The sequence below is a fragment of the Sceloporus occidentalis genome, unplaced genomic scaffold (genome assembly GCF_023333645.1).
Source record: "Sceloporus occidentalis isolate IW3139 unplaced genomic scaffold, rSceOcc1.0.p SCAF_92, whole genome shotgun sequence".
NCBI classification, from domain to species: Eukaryota; Metazoa; Chordata; class Lepidosauria; order Squamata; family Phrynosomatidae; genus Sceloporus; species Sceloporus occidentalis.
The window spans coordinates 2,484,058-2,499,786 of NW_028317072.1; the positions used below are offsets into that span (position 1 = coordinate 2,484,058).

Here is a 15,729-nt window from a genome sequence, read left to right on the forward strand (position 1 = left end):
ACCTTACCACCACTTGATTAAATCAATGTCACCGTCATCCACCCAAAATATTCCTTTTGTAACTCTGAGGTTAAAGCCATCAACCAAATGGAAATTCCATCATTTCTAGGATTTCTGGAAAATCAACTCAAACTGCCTCAAGATCTTTTTTGCCCATAAATACCCCATATTAGGGACTTGCACTTTGGTCTAGTTTAGAATAAGACTGAAATTCTGTCAGATTCAAACCAGGCCCATTAGTACTACTGTCTGTGCTATGCAAAAAAGCAGAATGAGTCACATTCAACATCCAGCTTTCTCCTAGACTGGAGCCTGGCTTCTGGAAGTGGTAAGGACTGCCCATTGCAATCTTTAATTTGCTATCCTTTGCCATTTATTTATTTATTTATTTAGCTAGCACCGCGAATGTATCAAGCACTATACAACCAATTAAAAATAAAATAAAATACAATAAAATAAACCTGCCAATGGCACAAATTCTATTATAAAATAATTATATTAACATTCAAACAATAAATATATAGCAAACAAGAAGTTAAAATAAACATTGGATAACAATCATGTAATGTCTGGGAACGCTGCCCTGAACAGTATTGTCTTTAACTCAGTTTTAAAGCTGGTTAAAGAGGTGATGAACTATGCTCGGTAGGGAAGGAGGTTCCAGGCATGAGGGGCAACCAGTGAAAAGGAGTAGATCCGGGTCAGAGAAGTGAGAATCTTTAGCTGGGACAGGAATCCTTGGTTCCCAGAACGGAGGGTGCGAATGGGAAGGTAAAGTGAAAGAAACTCTGATAAATAAGGAGGGACTAGACCATGCAGGGCTTTGAAAGTCAGCAACAGCAATTTGTAATGAATACAGAAAGGGAAGGGGAGCCAATAGAGGGATGACAATAAAGGAGTAATATGGTCAGAGTGGTGAGCAGACATGATGATGCGTACAGCTGAATGCTGGACATAAATTAAAGGATGGAGATGAGAAAGAGGAAGCCCAGCCACAAGGAGGATACAAAAATCCAGTCATAAGACTACTACAGCAGGGACCAGAATCTTGGCAGTGGAGGCCTAGAGAAATGGTTGGATTTTAGCAATATTCTAGAGAAAAAATCTACATGCCTTGGCTATGGCCTGAATCTGGGGGATACACATCTTAGTCCTTGTGAGTTGTACTTAGTACTCTGGAGTTCTAGTTTTTCAGAACTGATAAAAACAGGATTGTGCCCTGGCCTTCTTGCTGCTCCCTATTGAACTAAATTAATTTTCCTATTGAATTCAATTTGTGGGTGCCCTCTGGGGACCCCAGGTTCATTGGTAACACTGCCTCCTTATGTTCTAAGTTTGAGATGTTTGCTTTAGAGAATGGCTGATTTACAGACTCACAGTTATATTTCACACCACTTATTCCTGTAAGAAAAGATACTAGGAAGAAGCCATTTCCCTATCCTTTCTAGCCTGCTTTTCCACCTCTGGCCTTGAATAACACAAACTGTAGTTTAACACAAACTCAGACAGTTGCATCCAAGCATACATCACTGATTGAAGCCCAGCAGGCTCAGAGGACTAGTCACCTTGTAGAAACTATATAGATGCGTGTGTAAGTAGTGGTAGCCTTGCTTCTGTGAGTGGTGGTGATTTTAAATCAAGTTATAAAAATTTGGTGAAGTGAGGGAGAGGTAAATTATGAACTGTATACCCTCATCATGACAGTCTCTTTAGCAACACCATGAAGGAGCATCCAAAAAATGCAGGCGACTAAGTTGATCCAAATCAGCCAATCAGTTTTCATCTCTACCGGGAAGGTCTTTTGTAAAACAAATGGGCCTTCATTGCTTATTTAAGACCAAGCTACTTTGGATTACAACATGGGGCAGTTCATAACTATATGCTGTTGTTGAGAATATCAATTTCCCCTCTCGCTACAGTGGGAATTAGCAGCTAAATTTAGAAGGAGCAGGGCAGCCCAAGGGTATAGTGGTGGCAGATGTCACAGTCTCAATAATGAAAAAGTCATGGGGCTATGACCTTGCAAGCTATCTCCACTGTGCCACTGATCATCTGTGAAGACATGCTTAGACTGAAGGAATGACAACAGTGCACCAATCTGAAAGGTTGTTTTAGAGCTGTAGGAACAGAAATACCTCAGTTCACTGGAGATAATAATCAGAAATAAAGTGTTGTCCTTAAATATAAACAAACTGAGGAAGGTATTGTGTCTAGTTATGGGAACCACAATTCAAAAAGGACATTGAGAAACTGGAACATGTCCAAAGGAGGGTGATTAAAATGGTGAAGGGTCTGGAAACCATGTCCTATGAGGAACGACTTAGGGAGCTGGGGATGTTTAGCCTGGAGAAAAGAAGGTTAAGAGGTGATATGATAGCCCTATTTAAATATTTGAAGGGATGTCATATTCAGGAGGGAGCAAGCTTGTTTTCTGCTGCTCCAGAGAACAGGACCTGGAACAATGGATGCAAGCTACGGGAAAAGAGATTCCACCTCAACATTAGAAAGAACTTCCTGACAGTAAGGACTGTTCGACAGTGGAACACATTCCCTCAGTAGTGAAGTCTCCTTCTTTGGAGGTCTTTAAGCAGAGGCTGGATGGCTATCTGTCAGGTATGCTTTGATTTAGATTTCCTGCTTGGCAGGGGGTTGGACTGGATGGCCCTTGTGGTCTCTTCCAACTCTACAATTCTATGATTCTAAGGTTAAATGTTCCTAATCAATTCTCCCCTGAATCTATATTTCCCCACTATCTAACAGCAATCCAGATTTGTTTTTCTAACCTCAATAAAATGTAAGATCTGGGGTAAAATTACAGGCTGTGTGGTATGCATAATTGGCAAATGTAATCTATAGTGTTAAGAGTGCTAGAACTTAAGCTTCAGTTGCTCGAGTCTTTGCCTATACTGAATTGTGAGTCTTGACTAAAGCACATGCATTGAATCAACTAAATTTATATAGGTATTGACTTATCAAGTTTCCATTGATTCATTGGGTCTGCTCTAGATGGAACTAATAGTTAGATTCAGGCCTTTGCTCCCTCAGTACAAAAGAAGAAATAAGGTACCTTTGCATTTGGTCCCTGAGATTAGTTTTTATCTCTGGAGAACAGAAAGTTCATAGAAAGGCCTTTCCCACCCACAATACTGTTGAGGTTTGAGCCTGTACCACTCTACTCAGCCACTTCCCTTCACAAACACAGTAGCATGCCTGACCTCCTTCCCCTATACAGTGTTTTCCAGGAAAAGAAGAACAGTTATCAAGTCTTTCTCTTCTACTAATTATTCTTGTGTGGGCCAAGGAAGAGATGAATCAGAATGGGAGAAAGGCCCAGGAACAACCTATCACTTCTACTGCTCTTTCAGAGGCTCTAGCTGGACAAAATAATAGTTAACCCTGTCTAGATTGGAGATAAGGAAACCATTTCCATTTGAAGTAAAGCGTTCTCATATTTTTGTACAAGCCGTAACACACTTGTGTTTACACAAGTAAACTCTCCAGGCTTTCTCTCAGTCCCTCTACCTCCAGAGATGTGTTTGGTGAAGACATGGGAGAATACCTTCTCAGTGGCTGCTTCAAGGCAGTGGAACTCTATCCCCCTGGAGCCTAAAGGGCTAAACAGAACACCCCTTCGGAGTGGCCTGCCACCACCCGTTTCAGCGCTGGATCGGGGCTGTGGCAACTACAACTATGCAGCAGCCCTGATCCAACCTTTCCTTGGTGCTAAAAGGAATGGCAAAATTCTGCTCCTTTTCGCATCAGGGAAAAGGTGCCTTAGCAATTGTGGTGGCACTTTCCAGCGCTCCTTTTGGTGTGTGTCATCTGGATTCATTTGGCAGTGCCAAAGGAGTGCTATGATGCCACCTGCCATGTGTAAGGGGGCACAGGATGATGCCTGCATCAGGGCAGCATCAGGGTGTGCGTCATGTGGATGCCATGCCCCCACTCTGCCCCAAGGGCGGCATATAACTCCAGTCTATTCAGCCCCTCCATTTACTTTCTCTCCTTCCATTAACAGAGAAAGACCTTTTTATTTAGACAGGTTTTGGGTCAGTAACTGGTTGCAGCAAAAGGGACTTTTAATGGGGGTGCTGTATTTCTTCTTATTTGTTATGTTTTAAACCATTAAAAATTATCCTTAAGTCAATGCTGTTTTTACTTTTCATTGTTTTTTTTTAAATTAATGTTATAATTTATATTCAGTTGCATTCTGTTTCTATCTACACTGCCTTTAATCCTGCATGAAAGAAATGTGGGGTATAAATAAATAAAGCAAGCAAGTTTCTCAGATTTGAAAAGGGAGGCACATAGCGACTGAGGTGCAAGTGGGCCACCCAACAGCTATAGCACACTGGCAGACTCTAGTGAAACACCAGTGGAGCTGGAGTGTTGCGGAAGCTGTCCAAAAACTCTAGACCAAGCTAGAGTGATCGAGATTCACTCCAGCCTATCATTGGCTAAAGCTATCACTTCGAATATGACACATTCCAATACGCAGTGCTTTTAAGAAGTGCCTGTGCTCCTTATCAGAATAATGGGTCCAAAGGATATATGTGAATCCCTCAGTATACAAGGTATGGTTGCTAGGGAGAGTCTAAATTACCCATGAACTATCTTTTATAAATACAATGACTATAAAAACTGTGGCTCAAAATGTATTGACAGCTTCAGCAAATATGTGACTCAAACCCTATTACACAACTTTTTTATTCTTAAAACTAACTAAGGAAATAGACAAAGCAGGGATTTAAAAAGCAGCTAGGAATGTTCCCACCATATCTTTATTCATTTGCAATAATTAAAAATAAAAGTTTTAATGTGTGTGTATGTATCTGAGTGTGTGTATCATATTATATATATATATATGAATGCAAATAGCAAAGACAGTAATTTTACACATGCACACATTATCATGCCTGTTCAGGACCACATTAAGTGTACTCAGGTTTGGCCAGTGCTGAATTCTGAACAAGGACTACTGCCTATCAGGTGGTAAGGAGTAATATAGTAACTGCCATACTAGCTGTACAAATTAGCGGTAGGCATCAGGAAGATGGAAGGCCAAATCTAGTTGGTTAACAACTGCTTTTTTCGTGCACCATAATTTTCTTCAGTGCAGCTAAAATGTTCCTTTTAGTCCCACAGCATAGTGCACTGGTTTGAGCATTGGAGACCAAGGTTCAAATCCCCGCTTGGCCATGGAAGCACACTGGGTGACCTTGGATAAGTCACACTCTCTCAGCCTCACAAGAAAGTAAAAGCAACCCCTCCTTTGAACAAATCTTGCAAGAGAACCCCAATAGGGTCACCACAAATCAGAACTTGAAGCACACAACAAGCCCTACAAATCCCACCAAACAAAATGCTTGCCTGAGGAATCTCATCTCTTCATCTTTTTTTTCATCCTCACTGATGATTTTTGAGGTGGTGACACTCACTTCCACTCCATCTACTACAAATCGCCTGGTCCGTTTCAGGGTCATCTTCTGCATTTTTGCATCCTACACATTCATAAAGAGAAAAGAAGTTAAAGGACTAAAAAGGAGGAGGAGGGAGAAAAAAATATGGGAAATACATTCATTATTTGATACATGCCTAACCTAGGACTGTCAGGTAGATGGGAGAAAAAAGAAAGGAGGATGTTTTTGTACCAAGCAAACTCAGATTCTGAAATATATGTAGAAAATGCAAATTAGACTTCTTAAGGAAGAGCAGTGGCACCAGCTTTGTTTGCCCTTTCTGCTAATGGCAGTTCTTCCATCCTTCTCCATCCACTCCAACCAAACATATTGCTTGGGCTTCAGCAGCAGGAGCAACAGAAACTACTGGTGCTCCCAGTAATGCTAATGGCTGATCTGCTGCATCAGATCCTCTCTTGCTTGATCTGGATTGCAAGTAAGCACTTGGCAGTGGCAAAAGAAGCTGCTTTTTTAAAGGAGTAACTGCTGCCTTCCTTTCCAATCCTAGGCAGTGACCACTCCTTGTCTGACAGGCAAGCGAGTGAAAAAACAACTAACCAACCAGGGCAGCTGGAAACAGCCACCCCCAGGACAGAAAGAGGGAGGGAAGTGTTGCTGCACTTTCCATGGATCACTACTTTACTCACCTACTCAGGTGAAGGACTGATTGTCAGGGTGGGTAGGCCAGGCAGGGTGATAAAAGTGGTGGTGGAAGGAGCAGCTACTGCCTAAGAAGGAGAACTGAAATGTTGGCAGCTTACCATAAAATTTTGTTGGCAACAGCGTGTGGAGCATATTGTACTCTTGGTTAACTCCTCCAAGAGTATGATACTCTACTGCTGGAAGTGGAAACATTGGTCACCTTGCCAGTGCTTTTACAGTAGTGGGCATCTTAGTCTTAGTGAGAGAAAGAAATTAACCTAGAGTAGGATAGCCTTCTTTCTGTTGCTGGGAAAGCAAGCAATTGCTTTTGCCCCATTTCCTAGGTAAGAATTGCTTCTAGCTTCACAGATCCTCCCCCACACCCCTGCCAGTTGTGAGCAGAGATCACCCATGGGAGCTAGAAACTGCCACTGCTTAGGAAAGCTGCCGGAAGTGCAACAATGGCCAGCACTTGAGTAAAAGATATTTTAGAGAAGACAGCAGTGGCAGGGTTAAGTAGTTTCCTGTGACCCAAAGACCAGAGGAAGAAACCAGGGCTGCCCCTTCTGCCATTGCCTAGTCCTGGGCCTTCTCCACAGCTGTGATGCAAAGTCACTCTGCTGGGGCCTGGCCTGACTGTTTCACTGCTGCATGCATCATCCCTCCCTGCTATTTCTTCCTCCATCTTCTTGATCTGAGTTAACCAATTACTTGTCTCCTCACTGTCTAGAATACAAGCGGCTCTTGAGCATCACCTATTTTAATCTCCAGCCCTGCGCTCAAGTAATACCACTGGCTTGCATGTTGAACAAGGCCTCTGGAGTGGAGACATGCAATGAACTATGCTTCTATAGTTCTTAGTAGCAGTTCTTTAACAGCTCAATATGAAACTCAGCTCATCCAGCACCTGTTAAAACTAATCACTGGGTACTGTAGATTTGCTTCAAGCTACCACTCCAGGAACTTGTGGTAGTTTAATCACTCTTAAAAGATGGTGAAGCAAGATTCTTTGTGCTAAACAAGGGTTCTCTCACTGTTACACTGAAGAGCAAGTGTGGAAAGAGTGCTTGGACAGAATGTGAATGGAGGATACTGGAGGACAATGAAGTCTTCCTTGACTTCTCTTTCAGAAGAGAAAGTGATGTGCTGATTTTCAGACTGGCAGGCCTGTATGGTGTGGAAAGATACTCTGCCACCCTCTGACATCACAGTGAGCCACTGTAGTAACCTCAGCAGCTACTGAATTTCAACGTAGTGAGGCTCCTGGTGGAAATGGGGCAATGCAGCCCACCCCACACCTCTGGGAACTTTCCTACTCATGCCTTACAGAAAACTAGTAGGACAATGAAGTTTCTTTGGCAAGTGGATCTCTGGATTTGTCCCCAAATACTTACCTTCAGAGAGAGGGACCCATTGTCTCTGTTCACAGATAGGTCAGCAGACAAGGAGATGCTGAGGTCCATGCTCTCTGAGGCAGAGGTGCTACCTGAATCAGAGTCTCTTTTTGAGCTATCATTTTCAAATGGAGAAGAAGAATTCAGGATCCCATTGGGGAGTTTTTCTTCCGTTTCAAGGAGGCTACTCAATGGCCGGCTTCCCACAGTGGGCTCATCTGTTCTGGTTGGTTCCATGTCTTTATTCTGGTGGTGGTTGAGGTCCTGGTTCTCTGGTGTGCGAATATTTTCATTGAGTGGCAGCAACTGGGGGCTTGCATCTGGCTTTCCTTTGGTGCCGGAGATAGCTATGTAGTCTTCTGTCCCTGATAAGTTGGAACTGCTGTCACCAACCCCTTCATTGTAAATGTCAGCATGCCCGTTTGCACCTACTTTAACTTGCTCTAAAGGCAACTTTGGTCCATTGGCAACAAGGGACAAATGGTTCTGTGGAGACCTCTCTCCTTCCAAGCTTAGTTGGCTTGCAACAGAGGAGTCCCTCTTGTGAACATCATGAGGCTGAGTAAAGAGAAAAGGAAATGGTAGGAAAGATGAAGTTCATGAAATTTAGCCTTTTGTTTTATTAAGAAAAACAAAAATGTAATTTAGATGTGGAACACTGGGCATATACATGAAAGAGTGCATTTAAAATCTAACAGGGACAGATTTTCCTCTACAGTGGAATACTTTTATGAAAGGAAATCAGTGAAACACAGAAATATGTTGCTTATTTGTCCAAGGAATAAGAATCTGCCCCATTAGATTATCCAGGTTTTTTTTTAAAGCAGAGTTCAAATATTCTTTTCCCCCTCCCCACCCTGTACTCTTCATTTTGGGAGGTGGAGAAGGTATGGACAGGCAAGCTATAAAAGTACTGAGAATTAAAAAGACAATACATCTTTGAAAACCTTATAGTCTGGTACATGGCTGGCTGCTTTTCATTCTTCTATCTGATTGCTTCATGAGAAATACATGGTTTGTAAAGCTTTCCCCTGTTTTACAAATTGACTAGAATAGCTGCCCCATTATAGCTGGTCCTTTCCAAAGGCAGAACATATTCTACTGTAGGAGTCAAGAGTCCTGTTTTAGGTCAATGAAATCCTGACAGCTCTCTGGCAAACACTTTAAGAAGGCCATGCTCTAGCTTATGTTCTTCTTTTGTTTGTTTAAAAGAACACTGGTAAAAACTTTCTCACAACTTCTGCCACATTGTCACAGGCCCACTCTTTCCCATCCCATCCCCCAGCCACTGGCTTTCATCTTATATTGTATTCTACTCCTTTCTTCACATATATACCTGACACCTTTTACTCTATTTTGTATTATTCATCTTAGACATGCTAGTGTGATAGTCATAGAAAGACAATGAACTAAATGTCATTAATGAATTACATTTTTATCCTGCCTTTCTTTCAAAAAGGTCAGAGTGATGTAAATGGTACTTCCAACACCATCCTGTTTACACTCACAAGAAGCCTGGCAGGTTGTGACAGTGACTGGACCAGGCTCACCAAGATTGCTTTGAGGCTTAGGAAGAAATATATAAATCTGGATCTTTAACCACTCTACCATATTGCTAGAAGAGCTATGAAGCACTAGTCCCCAACCATTTGAACACTAGAAGCATTACTTCTAAGATATAGTCAGCAGTTATATATTTTTCCCCTCCTTGAACAAAAATCTGAACCAGGACCCCAGTTCTTTCCATCACTGAACAAAGATCCATCTAAATGAAGCAGCTGCATTCCCCACATGCCATTTCGGAGACTGGTAGCCAGTCTGAAATCACTTGTTACCTCCTCCCGATGAACTGGAGTTGTCTACACAATTCAGGGGCACAGCAGGCAAAGGTGTAGATGTGTGGAAAGCAAAAGCAACTGTCCCTTGGCTCTGCCCCGTGGCTATTGCTTTACTAACAGAACCTGGCCCAAACAATCATTTCAGTTTGCTTAGCATTTTAATCACTGTTGAAAAAGCACTTTGCTCCAAACTTTCAACTGTCCCCTTGAATTTTTATCTCTCCTCCACATCGGCATTGAAGTTCTGGACAAAGTAGGAAATTGGAGAACGCCCCTGATTTCTGCTTTGTTAAGCTGAGCTAGCCCACACATGGCAATCTATATACAGTTTTCATTCCCTTCTCCACATAAACCAGATTCCTTGTATGACTGAGAACCTGCAGAGACCCCCATTGCTGCCAAGTCTTTCTCTTGGCCTAACATGAACATTGTAAACCTGGCACTAACCCTGGCACCAACTACTGGATGCAGATATGCCTCTTGATTCAGCACTGCTTCCATGAATGAATAAACTAACAAACAGTATAACCAAGAGCCTGTGCTTCTAAAATGCCCTAGATGATCTGATGTTAGGCAAAATAATCCAGGGTAGAAGAATGCAGAGTACACTTGTAAATCTCAAACAGTCCCAAAGCTTTTTTCCTCATAGCAAAGGATCCAGCAGTCGCAATCATCCCTTGGGATCACTTTGGCCGCACAGTGAGTGCCGCATTCCAACAGCCATGTAAAAGTATTTACTCAGAAGAATATCTTATAAATGGAAAGGGAGGGCTGGCTTTGTGCCCAACCCATTGTTCCCAAAGTTCTTGGCTACTGAGTGAAGAACAACCTCTCACGGCTCAAGGAGCCATTTTTCCTGTCCACCTGCACAACAAAGTAGAAGTTGGATAGATCAAAGGATGTCCCTGGTTTGTCTTTAGCTGGTTTATTCATGGAATATCTGTCAAGAAAGCACTCTTAGTCTGTATACCCATATAATGTGGCTGGGTGCATTAGTCTTATGTCTCTAAAGAAGCATTTCCATAGCGAAATAAGATAGAAGGAATTAAACTTACAGATGTGGGTTCTGGTGAGTCATCCTCTTCAGTTTCCTCTCTATTGTCTTCAATTTCCTCCATCACTTCAGCCTTTGCCTCTGCCACAAGCTCACGCAGGGCTCTGTTAGAAGTGACTTTCCTCACAAAGGGATGCTAAAAAGAAACAAGAAGTATCTGCCATATTAAAACAAGCAAGTCTGGAAAGCAAAGAAAGCATAAAGTGGACTTGGGAATTGTTCAGAAACCACTTTCACAGCTACTTCACCCTTCACACAGCTCATGAAAGCAGATGAATGAGCAATGTGTCAGCCAGGAGCTATGTGTAAGCCCCCAGCCATCATTACAATGTTTCCACAAGGATACTATTCCCAGTGAACAACTCAAACAACTGAAAGCAATGTATGAAACAGCCCTTAGGAGTCTTGCCTGTTATCTATGAAGGAAGCAGAAGTAAGTGCTGTCAGTGTTCCAACCTAAATACAAGGGAAGCACTATACTACCTGGAGTCCTGTTTCCATATCGACCTGACCAGGGTGCTCATCTTCCCAATACAGATGAATGGGCACATGGATGCTTCTGATCACAGACCTAGCCAAGGCTGTAATCCTACACACACCTACTTGGGAGAAAATCCAGCCAAATCCAAGAGGATGTGACAGTGTAGACATCAAAAGCACTGTGGTCCTAATGCTCAGCCTAGATATTCCACATGCCAGCCCAATTTCCATTTGCAATTCTTGTCCTTTTAGGGAGGACACAATATGCAAATTGGATCTGTGTGTAGTCTCATGCTATTTTAATTGTACACATCATTCTGATTCAGGCACTACAGGAAGATCATCCCACCAAGTGAGCATTTAAATTTGCCTTCAGTTTTACTCAGAGAATACAGGTCTTCCCAGGCCTGACAACACCAATCATTTCTTCTCTGTTAACAATATCAACACTCTTTGGTTCTCTGGACTCTTCTGCCATGCAACACTACACAGAGATAATTATTTTCCTTTCCACTAACTAAATGACTTTCATTTGTGATAAGCTTCTCCAAGGCCAAAGACTCACAGCTGAACAGCAACTAGGGCAGCAGCTGGAACAAACAAGTGAATGACATACAACGTTTAAACAAGTTATGAGGCCACTAAGAGTTGTCGGTTATCACCTTTGTATTCCTAAGATATTGCATCTATCTTTTTTCCACTGTAAAGGTGGAGAGGTGGAAGGGTAGGACAGCAAATGGGAGCAGGAAAACTGAAACTTACAGTGAGCCTTGCCTAAAGGTTAACAGACTGTCTGCGCAGACACAGCTCAGCTCTGCCTTCAGGAAGTACAACAAGTCAAATCAGCAGGTACCTATCTCATGTTGAGAACAGAGGGAGCACCTCTCCAAGTGGTACCTATAGCAATGTGTCCCAGCTTTCTTTCTACTAACCCACAAAAAGAAATTAGCACAATTTTGGAAATTTACAACTGCTTGTTGACTATAGTTCTACAAGAAATCACCTGTATGCATCTTTATGTTCCTAGAGAGCATTAGACACTTATTAACTGGGAGTCATTCTTGAGGTGGTGCACTTACCTCCAGTAATTGCGCTGCACTTGGTCTTGTCTCAGGATTCTTGTCAAGGGCAGTCTTCAGGAAGTCTTTGAAATGTGGAGACCTTTATAAATAATGGTAATAATGATTTATTTATTTTCTAAAAGCACTACAAAAGCCATTAGCAAGAATTGCAGGGAGAAGGAAAACTTCTACATCTATCCCATAGCCTGCATCACTTATATCTCCAATATGATGATGATCAATGGCTTTGAAAAGAAGCATGTAGAGACAAAACAGTACAGACAGGATAAAATTAAAATAGAACTTCTCAGTAGATAGAAAATGCTGCCTAGTTAGTTACAGGTTCACACTTCCTTTTCAACCCAGAAGCAACAGCTGCTCAGAAATGTGTTACCTGCTGTCACTTTACTCTCAATTCAGGCTAAAACCCAAAGGTTTCCAAGCTCATATGAGGACAACTATAAGCCTGAGCTCATGTTAAAACAAAGCCTTCTGTCAGGCAAGTGATAATGCCACCTTTCCACTCCCACCACATCTCTGTTTCAATGCTGCCTGCATGTAATAGAAGGCCAAAGCACTTACTAGCAGTTTCTACAGACAATCACAGAAAATGTTATCATAAGCAGATTTACCCATCAATGCCAGTGATCTTTTTTCATCGACAAACAGAATTCTACCTTTTTTGCCTGTTACAGATTTGGGGAAGGGAAAACATAGCAAATAGTCGTTTTGCTGTTCACTGCTTTCTTAAAAAGAAGTATAACTAGATGTATTCTCCAACACAGGGTTGATATGCTCTGAGGAAGTGCAGAAAAGATGAAAAGAAGCTATATAGGCTGGAGGTTTGTAAGACAGATGAGCAAGATTTATGACACTCATCATTAACATCACAAATAGACAAATTTCAGGTATTTGAAGGAACATGGTGAGCTGCCTTATAACACTTAGAATAGGGTGGGCAACAGTGGCTGCTGAAATGTTTTTCAGAATAACCATTGATAAGGAAGCATGGGAGCTGCAGTCCAAAAATCTCTCTAGGGCTTCAGTTGTTCATCCATGCACTAGAACAGTGATGGCAAACCTATGGCACGTGTGCCAGAGGTGGCATTCAGAGCCCTCTCTTTGGGCACACACACCATCTTCCCAACACAGACTTCACTAGAGTTTGTCATTAGAAATCCAGAGGGATGTGGCACTTTGCAATAAATAAGTGGGGTTTGGGTTGCAGTTTGGGCACTCGGTCACTAAAAGGTTCTCCACACTGCACTAGAATATTCGTTCATTTTAGCCTAGCAATTCCACTATGGCTAGCAGTTGTTTTCCAGGGTCTTGGGAGACAGTGTCTTTTCTATTAGCTGTACCCAGATTTGTTTTAACTGATAATACCAGGGAGAGAACCTGGGACCTTCTCATTGCAGAGCATATGCTTTGCCAGTGAGCTGTCAGCCTTCCCATGTGATATTCAGACAACCACATTCCAGATAATGCATAAATAATGAATGCACAGAACATACTCTATTATGAATGCAGGAGGATGAAATGAGCTTGTGTAAGAAATTGTTGTTTTGTTTTTCATTTCCTGTCTTGACACTTGATTGTGGTGTAAGAAAAAGAGGGGTTCTAGAAAGATGGTCATATATTACTCAGCGGAAAGCTTTAGCACTAAACAAGGAGCCCACATGGGTTTTCCCTACCTTCCTTTGATCTCACCAAAAAGAAAGGGTAGAATGAAGAACTGTAACAAGGTAAAATACAGTGGGAAACATATGGCTCAATCACTGCTAGCCTGTTGAGCCCCAAGCTAAAAGGAAACACTCTGTAAGATGTGGTGCATCTTGCTGCCACCAAAGCAGAAAAGTGAGTAACTGTGAACAGTCTGGACAGTAGCTATATTGCATGATTGTTTGGAAAAAAAAATAGAGGGACATGGTGGCTTAGTGGTTAAGACATGGATTCTAACCATCATAAGGCTGGAAGGTTGGCAGTTCGAGATCCAAACGCCGCATGACAGAGTGAACTCTTGTCACTCGTCCCAGCTTCTGCAAACCTAGCAGTTTGAAAGCTTGTAAATGCAAGTAGATAAATAGGTACTACTTTGGTGGAAAGGTAATAGTGTTCTGGGCAGTCGGGCTGGCCACATGACCACGGAGTCATATTCGGACAACACTGACTCCCTGAGCTTGGTAACAGAGATGAGCACCGCCTCCTACAGTCAGTTATGACTAGACATTCATGTCAAGGGGAAACCTTTACATTTACCTTTTGAAAATATGTCTGGATTATTTTTATTGGTTTTAAGTGGTATGAGGCACACTGGATTACCTCCTTGCATCCTCCTACAAGCTTCATGGATAAATGGGACTTTGTATATGTACCTTATCAGCATTTATGCAAAGGGATTCATTGCGTCTCCAAAAGCTTATGCTACAATTTCTTTCACTCAGTATCTAAGGTGTTACATGATCCCTTTGCATACTGACATTCCAAATTAGCATGGCTATGTCTCTAATATCAGCATTCAGTAAGAGAAACTACTGTTATATTCTTGAACTAGTTATAACAGGCCTCCCCGATGTAGCACTCTGTAGATGCTGTTGGAATTGCAGCTCCCACTAGCCCTGGCCTACATGTGCAATTACTCTATCTCCCCAACTTTCTTAATAAATAGGTCTCATACTTCGTTGGCAACATTTTACAACAAAAGAGAGACACCCACAGTTCTCCATGTGTGTAAGATTCCAACACCTTATCATATCAACTATGGGCTATACTGGCTGGGGTTGATGGGAGATGGAGTCTGTGGAGAAAAGGCAGCCTGGAACATTGGCAACATCTAATCAGACTGAGCCTGAAAACAGCCAATGGAAGCTTAGCCAAAAAAAGTGGGGGCTACTCCCAGGAGCAAGTATAAATAGGAAGAGAGGAGCATGTATGAGTTGGATAAGGACCAGCTAGGGACAGAGCTGAGTTTTATTAGATCCTAAGGGGTTTTAACAGCCAAGGTAGCTAAGATACACTGCTGAAAGGAGCAGCTGGAAAGGGTTTTGAGTACCCAGTTTGGCCTTAAAAGAGGTAAAGTGTGGAAATTGAATTGGTATGGCTGGTAAAGTCATAAAGTAGCAACCAAGTTTTAAAGCTCAGAGTCCTCAAAAGTCCAATGTGAAACTGTAACCTAGAGACCACTTACAGAATATAGTAACAGATACTGTAAATCTGTGTAACTGTTTACGCAAATAGACACCATATCAATTCTGAATACCAACCATAAGAAAGATACTGTAACCAATTATCTGGTAAATAAACTTTTCTCTTTTTTGGCTCAATGTGTGGTTGCTTGAGGTATTTTAAGAAACTATAAATCAAACACTACCATAGATTAACAATACTTTTATTGCTGAGAACACTCAAAACAGTGTGTGCTCTGTCTTCCTACAGAATGGCTCTGAGAAAAGAAAAGTGTGGAAAGAATTCAAGTGAGAAATCCGTGTTAGAGGGTCTTGCCACACAATTTCAAGAAAAGCAGTGGGATGAAATAAGAAAAAACTAACCAGGGGGATTGGAGTGAAAAATCTCACAGCGCACCCCATTAGTTATTGGTGACAGCTAGGGAGGTAGCCATCACATATTGGTGGCAGTGGTGGAATAAAAAGACCCATTGTGCTGCCATCTGAGAAAAATAGTTGGGTGAGTGAGACTCGCAGTTACAGAGTCCAACAACATCTGGAGGTTCACAGGTTCTCCACTCCTGTCTTCTAACCTTTCATGTCTTCTCTGAGGCTTTCATTCAAATTTATTATGGAA

General features: G+C 42.0%; 1 protein-coding gene across 4 annotated transcripts in view; it reads right to left on the reverse strand.

The window, feature by feature from the left end:
- LOC149284478 (serine/threonine-protein kinase 10-like) overlaps positions 1 to 15,729 on the reverse strand; it is a 102,734-nt gene that overhangs the window by 22,350 nt on the left and 64,655 nt on the right. For all 4 annotated transcript variants that reach the window (XM_089496704.1, XM_089496705.1, XM_089496707.1 and 1 more), the window contains 4 exons: positions 11,947 to 12,028; positions 10,389 to 10,523; positions 7,496 to 8,053; positions 5,371 to 5,501 (listed from right to left, as the gene is read on the reverse strand). In XM_089496704.1, coding sequence (XP_089352830.1) covers positions 5,371 to 5,501; positions 7,496 to 8,053; positions 10,389 to 10,523; positions 11,947 to 12,028 — 906 coding nt within the window. The remainder of the gene's footprint in view (positions 1 to 5,370; positions 5,502 to 7,495; positions 8,054 to 10,388; positions 10,524 to 11,946; positions 12,029 to 15,729) is intronic.